The sequence below is a fragment of the Peromyscus leucopus genome, unplaced genomic scaffold (assembly GCF_004664715.2).
Source record: "Peromyscus leucopus breed LL Stock unplaced genomic scaffold, UCI_PerLeu_2.1 scaffold_1542, whole genome shotgun sequence".
NCBI lineage: Eukaryota > Metazoa > Chordata > Mammalia > Rodentia > Cricetidae > Peromyscus > Peromyscus leucopus.
This window is the reverse complement of record NW_023504713.1, coordinates 30,256-40,764: the sequence shown is the minus strand read 5'-3', so window position 1 is coordinate 40,764 and position 10,509 is coordinate 30,256. Positions and strand designations below refer to the sequence as shown.

Genomic DNA, 10,509 nt, shown 5'->3' with positions numbered 1-10,509 from the left:
TGGGATGTTTGCGGGTAGGAATGGGGACAAGGAGAGGCTGAGTAGAAGCAAAAAGAGAAACGAATAAGTTTGATGTAACCAGATCCGTGCTCTGCACCATTGTCCACACCTTTTAAATGGTGCTAGGGAAGGCAGACAGAAATGCTCTGCTGCCTAAGGAAATCCCCAGGAATCCGCAGGGATGTCCTACATGGCTAAGACTCACGGCAATGGTGGAGAGGGTGCTTGAGCTACCCTTCTCCTGTACTCAGATCAGTTACTGTTCTAATTGTCATCATAAAACCTCCATCCAGTGACTGATGGAAGCAGAGACAAACACAGCCAAGCACTCAGTCAAGCTCTGGGAGTTCAGGTGAAGAGAGGCAGGGGATTATAGGAACAAGGGAGTCAAGATCATGAAGGGAAAACCACACAGAGACAGCAGAACCAAGCTGGTGGGAGCCCACAGATGCTGAACTGAAAGCTGGGAGACTGCCTGTAACCAACATAGGCCCTCTGAATGAGGGCGATAGTTTTGCCACTTGAAGAGTTTGTGGGTTCCCTGGCAATGGAAGCAGGACTCATTTCAAGTATATAACCTGGCTTTTTAAGAGCCCAATCTCTATGATGCTGTGCCTTTCTCAGCCTTGATGCAAGGGGTAGAGGCTTGGGCCTGCCCCAACTTGGTAATCCAGCCTGTGATGCATATCCAAGGGAAGCCATATCCACTAGGAGGAGTGAGCGGAGATTGGGATGGGGAGAGATAGGTTGGGAGTAGAAGAAGGGGAACAGGGAACAGTGGGCAGCATGTAAAATGAAAAAAAAAAACTTTAAACAAGTAAGTAAACCTTAAATAATAGTTTGGACACAAAGTCCCAAGTAATGTTTCCTCTGTAGTCATATTTGTGTCCTCAACCTACAAAATTCTTAGTCATCAGTGTGTGCATCCCAGCTAGTGTCAGATCCAGTTCTGGTTCATCTCCCTTCCACACTTCCATAGTCAACTGGGTTCTATGATTTTCAGTTTGTGATTTGTTGGTGCTTTTTGTTGCCTACAAATACTCCCAGAGTTACTCCTCTGTTGCTGCTGACTGGAAGAGCCTGGTGTCTCAAGTGTGAGCTAGAAAGGTGTCATTCAGAGAAACAGTGTTAGCTGTGGGCTCCATGTTAATGGATCATCAACTTGAGTGATCTTTAAAAAAAAAGAGAATTTCCTCATCTGAAGTTGATGCTTCTCTGGAAACTCTTGTAGTGACACTAACATTCAAAGATTCAGATTTTGAGACGAGTTGACTAGATCTTTAGAATCCTGAGATATTGCACAAAACAGTGAATTGATGACTCCACACAATGATAAAATAAAAAGACCATAGTTATGTTACCTTGGGTCAAGCCAAGGAGCAGCCTAAATAGCTCACGGTGAAACATGATTAGCAGGGTAAAATTTTTAAACAAGGTTATTAGATAACATAGAACCAACCACAAGAGGCTCTAATTTCCAGTGATTTCAGTTTTGACCAAGAACATGCACTGTGTGCTACCAAGATTCTAACACCATGTACAAAAGTACCTTCTGTAGCCCATATTCACATAAGAAATGATTGACTAAATAATTGCAGACAAAAATTTACCTCAAAAGTATGACAGATGTACCAATAACCTATGGAGATGTTCTGGGAATTTCTCCTCTTGAGCATGTCCTCTCATTATTTCTAGAGTCATAAAGAAAATGGATACCCAGATGACTTGAGTGCAAAAACCTGCATACACTACCTCACCACAAAACACAAGTTTTGTTAGGTTTATTATAACTTGTGTCTTTGATAGAGTGTGATAAGAACAACATGTGACATGGATTCCAATGCTGTTCTTCTGTGGTGATATTTATTTGTACTCTCTAATAAAGCTTATTTGAGAATCAGAGGAAAAAGCCAGCCACTATATTAAACATAAAAGTCAGGCAACGGAAGCACATGCTTTTAATCCTAGCATTCAGGAGGCAGAGATACATCTGGATCTCTATGAGTTCAAGGACACATTGGGAACAGAGCCAGGCCTGTTAACACTAGTTAACCATACAGGTCTGGAGGTCTGTACAGACAGACAGGAAGTGATAGTGCTGGACAGAATGAGGGAGGAAAAAGGCAAATCACAGAAAGCATATATGTTTGGATATACAGGAAGTAGCTCTCTCTTTGGCTGAGGATTTCCTAGAGGTAAGAACTTGTGGCTGGCTTCTTTCAGCTTCTCTGATCTCTCAGTTCCCCACCCCCAATAATCTGGCTCCAGGTTTTCTTAATAAGACCATTTAGCAATTTGTTTACATCCTTTCCCTAATTTGACAGATGAGCAAATATCACCTCAGTAAGAAGTGCCAACTGAATAAATATAAATAACTATTTTACTAAACATGGCTAGGTTACAATAGATTAATAGAATAACAGGTCATATGAAAATAACTTCTGATCAATTAACTTAGTCAAACTTAGAGACACCCTGTCTAGTGTACCATGAAAAGACTTTGCAAACAATGATTAAAGCATATGAGGAAATGATCTCAAGTATAAAGTCCGTGAGAGATGCAGGTTGTCAGAATAGGACCAGCCATACAAAGATGTACTTCCTTTCTCACCACCACTCATAAAACAAAACTCAGGAGTGTCCAGTATCTGATTTCTTAGTCATCGCTCTTACATCCACCCACTTCAGACCCTGCCTATATCAGGAGCTGGACTCTGGTACAGTACAACAAAAAATTAAAGTTTTAAATTTGTATCAATATACAAAAATCCATGCCAATATAAAATATTTGAGACTAGTAGTTATCTTTTTAGTTTAAAATTAGATTCAATAGCCTACCCTTTTAGGCTATTATTCCTATAACTCCCCATTTTCTTTTTGGAATGAGTTTCCTGAATCTAATGTCCTTTGTTCAGCTTCCACGCTGATCATGACAAATAACAACATATATCAAACCCCATAAACTATGACAAATATCCACCAAGCAACCAAAAACCACACACCCCAACTCTGGGAATCATGTTTTTAAAATTAGTTCCTGTTTTCTAGAAGCAAGAGCAACTTTAGGAAAATATTGAGGATATTGAAATAATGATCAAGTCCTGGGGAGCTAGCTGTTGTTGAATCCTGATGTGATGGGAAAATGCAAGGCTTACCTGAAGTCATACTGGAGTAGACAATGAGGCTACACCCTCTTAGCTGACCACTTTGGAGGTATCCTGATCAGTTTGTAGTCCAAAGCTAATCTTTGGGTGATGTGTGTCAGCTTTGAGGATTTACCACAATGAAAGTGGAATCCTTGTTCTGAGGCCTCATCATCCTTTTGGATACTTCAAAGGTCACTCTGAGGAAAGATCATTGATCACTTCAGAAAACTTAAACATTTTAAATGTTATACGCATGCAAATTTCAGAGGGGATAAAGGAGCACAATCTATAAAATACACCTGGGTACACAAGCTTAATTCCCAATAACCTGCTATAGTGGTATTTGCTCCACCCATGTCCTTGGGCTACAGGACCCAAAGAAAGTGGTGCTTCTTGCTGTTGTATTAGCCTCCTAAAAGGAAAGGGAGAGGGGTATTGAGTCCCTTCTCCTTGCTGCCTGCTGCCTTGTGTTGATTGAACTGCCATGTGGATTCGCTTCCAGTCAGATCAGAGGACAACTTCAGCTGTCTATTTTGTTCTGTATTCATGAGTATATTTCCTCCATTTACCCTCATAAATTTCCATAATACTCCTTAAACAGACTCCCATGTGTTTATCCTATTATCTGGTGCCCAATGGGAGGCATGTGAACCCATAACCCTGAGATATAGAGTTTCATGCTCTACCGACTGAGCTAGCCTGGCTTTTGAGAGAAATGTGGTCAGAAGATTTCCTGTGTCCTGCCTGGTCTCAAATATACTCAGATCCAAGTAAACACATAGATACTTATATTACTTAAAAAAAAAACAAAAGATAGCCTGTGTGTCATCTTATATTAGATAGCTCTTTGAACTTAATTTAATTCACTCCTATAATCTATATGTTGCCACATGGCTGGGGTATTTGTTACCAGTCTGCTAGCACCTTGTTCCCCTTCAGTGGCAGGCTGGCATCTCTCTCCTCTCTTTCTTTTGGAGAGAAGAGAGATTTCACATGGTCCCTTCTTCCTTTTATTTGTTTATTTATTTTTATTTTTTAGCCTGGTGTTATCAGACACTGGATGACCTGGAAATTGAACTATACCTTACTAACTCTGCTTAAGATATTTTTTGTATTGCCATAAATTTGAAGTCATTGTCCTTATACTGTACAATGCTTACGGATTGCTCACCATGTTATTGTGAATACTTTCTCCTTAGGTTATTTAGGTAAGTAAGGCTTGCAGATTAGTAGTCACCTATGAGTAGTTATGTTAATTAGGTTTTTCCAGAGTTACAGAAACTTATGTTAGATGAATGGGTAGTCTTCAAACACTTCATAGACCTGAAGAATAACTTAGAATTCTGTTGATGTGAGGCATGATTATTCCTGGTAGCACTGATCTACTCCTGAGATAATGTGGAGCTTCAAAGACACTCAGTTTGGAAATTTGTCTTCTTCTTGGCACAAAATGGCCTGCTGGGCAAAGAACTGTCCTGCCTCAACTGCTGACAGTATGCATGCTGTCCTTTCTGGATGAGCAGGACAAAAGGAAAAGTGACTACTAAACTCTGCCAACACAGGGTAAGATGGTCTTTCAAATTTTCCTGCTTCTGAAAATGATCTGTCAGATATTCTAGGCCTGTATCCAAATTGCATGCCCCACAGTGTTGAGAAACTTTAGGTAACTGTCCAGGCTGCTAGATATCTCTGTCTATTCTTGTAAAAAAAATTGGGAAATTGCTTGTTTGCACTTCCTGTTTTGTCAAGTAACATTGTTTTCCTTCTCAGGTCTTTAATGAGGTTGAAGACTTTTACAGTTATAATCCTCTCATATCTTAGCAAAGAACATTTTAGATTCTAAAGTTAGAATATTCAGATTGAACAGCTTTTGTAGTAATCTCAGTAATTTGCCATCTACCTATGACCTGGGCATCTCTGGACATTTAGCATGTGTTTCTTGTTCGATGTTGTTATTGTTGATTGTAGTTCTGTTTTTGTTTATGTTATTACCATTTGTTATTCCTGGATAGTACTTGATAGTCATTGTTATTGTATATATATTGAATTGGGTCTAGAACCTTCTTATTTGTACAAAAAGGGAAATGTAGCAGTATTGGCTCCACCCATGACCTTGGGCTATAGGGCTTGAAGGAGGTAGTGCTTCTTGATGTATGTAATCTCTTAAAGGGAAAGGGAGAAGGGTCAGGAGTCCCTTTCCCCTGCTGCCTGCTAGATCGATCGCTCCCAGTCAGATCAGAGGATGACTTCAGCTGTCCACTCCATTCTGTATTCATGAGTGTACTTCCTCAATTTACCTTAATAAATTTCCCTAATGCTCCTTAAACAGACTCCTGTGGATTTATCATATTAACCTACTTCAGCGTCAAGCAAGAAATCATTTACAGAAAGTTAGAAGAAGCTTATTCTAGAATTAGTGTGTATTCAAAATGACCATTATAAAATGAAATAAAGTTTATATATATATATATATATATATATATGTGTGTGTGTGTGTGTGTGTGTGTGTGTGTGTGTGTGTGTGTGTGTGTTAACTATATAAAATGAGAAGATACTTACACTTTAAGAAAAGTTTTAAAGAGTCAAAATAAAATCTAAGGAAATTAGTGACAATAGATTAGTCCTTTAATTTGTTTTTTCTATTTTATACCAGTTGGCTTTTCTGAAATGAGACAGAGACTTTGGTTATTCCTTTTAACAAGTATGCTAGGAGCTAGAGAAGGGGAGAGCCACACTCCAACTCCAAAGCTAGCTTGAACTTTTAATTGAATTGGGACTACAAAATGACCATTTCCTTATATGTCTGCTGAAAATAGCTGATCTTGAGAGACACCTGAGAATACTGAAAGGAGGAATGAGGAAAGAAGACTTTCTCATGTTCAAAATGGTAAGCAATATTGTGGTACAGAGAGTTCCACAATGGATGCCTTAAAAATGGAAAAGTTAAATCAAGTGATAACCAATTCAGTGGGGTTTGATATTACATTGATCAAAGTTACTATCATTTTGGTATTTCATATTTTATCCTTTAAAAAGTGGTTTGATAACTACCAAAGAGTGCGACATAAGAAATCTACCAATGCCCACAGTCTCAAAAAAAAAGACCTGCTGATGATGACAGCATAGGAAGAACTGTGCAGGGGTGACCAGCTGCTGTGATGATGCTCAGCTGTGTGGGCAGGGAGGGCAGCATTCTCCTCTGTGCAGGGAGCTGCAGTGACCTCCTGAAATGCAGACTTAGGGAAATGGGTAGGAAAAGCCCACGGACCTGGGATGCAGTACAGAAGGCTCCCAGGACACCTGCCATGAGCAGTGGTGCACAGCTGCCCAGGGAGAACAAGGAGACCACTGCTGGCTGTCACTGCACTGCACACTGGGCAGAGGGCACAGGCAGTGCAAGGCCAGGCTTAGGCACAAGGTGTGCAAGGGCACAGGTGACCTGAATGACAGAGCCAGCTGGTGGTGGGCTGCTCACTCTGGCCCAGTGGCCTGCAGTGTTTAAGGCCAGGAGGGTGGGCTGTGGTCAGAGACTGCCTCAAAGAGACTGCAGCAAGAAAGGCCCATGACTGACTGGGAGGGTCTGGGGTGAGGGGCAAAGCTGGCCACAGTGGTGTCAGCTTTGCAGCCCTGGTGTGATCTAAGGCCATGCACTGGATGCCAGATGCAGCAGCTACTCTGATTGACCTCTGAATCAAGGTTTAACTTTATCTGTGGTCTTGGAGTGACATTGCAGTCAAACCTGCCACAACGTATAACTTTAAACCTGCCTGTCTGAGAACCAGGCTTCCTTACTGAATTACATACAACTCTGTTACGTAAGGAGCCACAATGATGTAAATGAGCCTTGAGATGCTTGAGTGTTGAATATTTATAGAGTACAACCATATTACTGGTTAGTGTTTCTTGAATTCCATCATTCATACAGTGTCCACCATGATTGTGACATCTGCACTGAATATAGGCTCCCTTGAGCCCAGGTCAAGAGAACATACATAGGAAGAAAAATATGCAAACAGGACATCATTCTGCTCATAGAAACAAGCCAAGTCCTGGCCCTGCAGCTCTGGTAGAGGAGTGCACTCTCGGATTCCCAGATCTGTCTATTCATTGATAAAACTAGACACAGAACACTCACCCTGGATTTAGGGATGAGCTAGATTTTCCGTTTTGTTCTTATAAAGGGCAATTTATGACAAAGAAGAAATTCTGAGGGTGTGAGTGGACATGAGTAAGAGGGAAGGTGGACATGTGTGGCAGTTTCCTGATCAGAATCCTTGGTATGAGAGATACAGCTGGTAGAATCTGAGGGAGGATTGTTACAGACTGGGGTGACCTTCTAGCTCCTCACTTTGCCATCTCAATTTACATTCAGTGATTACTACATGCCCTGGGTCTGAGGTGGATTTCACATATGTAAGATTGGGATTCAGAAAAAAATATGTAAACTATTTCAAAGACCAACTAACCATACCCAGAGATAATTCCAAGAACACTCTGCAGCTCATAATATACATTCTGAAAGTTGATGACACAACCCTGTGTTACTATATCAACAACACACACTGAGGACATATTAGTATGAGCCTAGACATGAGCAGGATAGGCTTATGGACATGAGAGGCCAGCGGGAAAGAAGAGAGGTGAGAATCTCCCTAAGCAAGAGCAGAGGGACATGAAGGGCTGGACTCCTGACATCTGGTCTGCCTCTCCACTTTACCGGAAAGTTTCTCAGAAAAATCTCTCTACAAGTATGGTGTATGGTTATATTTAAATTGTTCAATATAGAAGGATATTTTCAACTGTGGTGCATATTTTTAAATGTAGGATGTACTCTGACCCAAACAAGATGGGAACTACAGGGAAAAACTAACTCTACTGTGGGCACCAGGATCAGATTCTGAAATAATTTAAGGAATCTAAAAAGTAGTCTCCCCTAGACTCAAGGCAGAGCATCATTTGGGGTTGATAGTTGAAACAGTAAGACAGAAAGGTCAGGCATGGTGAGTGAACCGTGAGTCTTGTGTAAGCTTCACACTCACCATAGACCTCACACAAGGTGTGTATATCGGACCAAACACTCACCACATTGTCTAGCTTGTCATAAGATGTGAGGAAAGTCATTTATCCTCAGAAGGCTCCTACATTGAGGGTCTCTAGTAACTATCTACATATAACAGCCCGTCAGAAAAAGGTAAGATCTGCAATTAATCTACAATAGAGTACTGTTCTTGGTACATCTTACATAGAAAAAAAACAGGCATGATGAGATCATGAATGGGAGAACCATGTCATGTCCAGTACAGAATTCCACAGCACTCTTCCTCATGCTCCACCTCTTACATTCTTTCTGCCTCCCCTTCTTCAGTGTTTTCTGAGATTTGGAAGAACACGAATGGAACTGAAAATCAATGTGCCAAACAATATAACAAGGTTGGGAAGGACAAACACTACTTGTTTCTGTCATATACAGAACCTAGATTGTGTGTGTTATGTGTTCTGGCTTCTGTTTTGTAGGTTTTGGAACTAGAACAGGAGCCCTAGGAAGGGAAGCCATCTTAAGTGAGGGCATTGGGAACTTGCCCAGGGTAGTGCTGGACTGGGAAAGCAAAAGTGGGGTGTGGGGAGAGAATGAGAATGAGTAGGAAGGAAACAAAAGAACTGGTTAAATAAGAACAACGTCATTCTGAACATTAATTAAAAGCCCCAGGTATGCTAATTATATTAATTGGGGATGAAAACGTTCTTAACAAAATATGAGACAATCATGTGTTTCCTGGTTTAAAGATGGAAGAAGATAATGGAAACTCGGATTTTAAAGGAATCACAGGGAGAATTTCAGGGTGCAGAACAAGTGAGTTTGCTGCAGATAGGAATGTCTCAATAGCAACCACAAGGCAGTAGAGAGGCAGTGACAAGGAATGTCTCATCTGTAATCCTCTTATGTCCTGATGACAGCATTGTAGAATAAATATGTGAAATTCAGATAATTCCAAAGTGTTGCTGTCACAAGCAAGGTGTGCTGCTAACCTCTCCAGGGAGGTGTGACCCTGTCCCAGATACACATATGAGTGAAGCCATGTCCAGCTCAGACAGTGGGAAAGCCTGAGCTCCTAGATAGAAACACACCTGTGTGTGGTGCTTTTAATTTCGCTAAAAAGATATGACATTGTGGAAACACAGCATGTTGTGAGCACCTGGAAAATAGAAAACTAAATGAAGTAAGGAAAGGTTCCATACAGAACTACAGTACTATTTGTACATCTGTTGTCAATGTCTTTGATGACTTATATCTGTTCTGAGCACTGACTTCCTGCCTGGGTCCAATCCCAGTGGTTCCTGTAGCAGGGCAATATGCAAATAAGACGTCTCTGTGCTCATGAAAACCAGCCCTGCCCTGACCCTGCAGCTCTGGCAGAGGAGCCCAGCCCTGGATTCCCAAGTCCTCCCACTCAGTGATTTGCACTGAACACAGAACACTCACCATGGACTTGAGGCTCCGTTCATTTTTCCTGCTCTTCATTTTAAAAGGTATTTCGTAGAGAGAGGGTACTGTGTGTTGTGTGGAAATAAGAAAGAGAAAATTTGGCTTCTGGACAGTTTTCTAACCAGAATTCACTGTGTCTGCAGGTGTCCAGTGTGAGGTGCAGCTGGTGGAGTCTGGGGGAGGCCTAGTGCAGCCTGAAAAGTCCCTGAAACTCTCCTGTGCAGCCTCTGGATTCACTTTCAGTAGCTATGAAATGAACTGGGTCCGCCAGGCTCCAGGGAAGGGACTGGAGTGGGTCGCATACATTAGTAGTGGTGGGGGTACCATCTACTATGCCGATGCCGTGAAGGGCCGATTCACCATCTCCAGAGACAATGCCAAGAACACCCTGTACCTGGAAATGAGCAGTCTGAAATCTGAAGACACAGCCACGTATTATTGTGCCAGAAGCACAGTGATACAAATTTCCTGTGGACTCAGACACAAACCTCCCTGCAGTGTGCCAGGACCAGCAGGGGCGCTGCTAGAACAGAGAGTGTGGGTCTTGGATGAGTCTGTTCAGAGAGGCATTAAGAGCTGGCCTCTGTTTCTTGGCTGCTTCTCCATATCACACTCAAGGATTCTTTTTAAAGGTATAGTGTGTACTAATCCTTGAAGTGTCCAAATGTTTATTTAATTTTTTCCATTGTTATGTGGTTTTAGTTTTTTTATTATATTTTTCTCTATATATTCCTCCCTTGCTCCATCTCTACCTCTCTCTATCACTCCCTCTCTGCCTTCCCCCTTTCCTCTGTGTATGTTCGTGTGTATGTGTGTATTTCTGCTGATGTTGACATGAGATGTTTTTCTCTACCAAACTACATCATAGTGTTTGAGGCA

The 10,509-nt window shown here is 41.5% G+C and overlaps 1 gene segment (V, D, J or C); it reads left to right on the top strand.

Annotated features, from left to right (window-relative positions):
- The first annotated feature begins 9,529 nt into the window (after positions 1 to 9,529).
- Positions 9,530 to 10,285, top strand: LOC114689166. The segment is given in 2 exon segments: positions 9,530 to 9,674; positions 9,774 to 10,285. Coding segments are annotated over 2 exon segments (558 nt in total).
- The last annotated feature ends 224 nt before the right edge of the window (positions 10,286 to 10,509 follow it).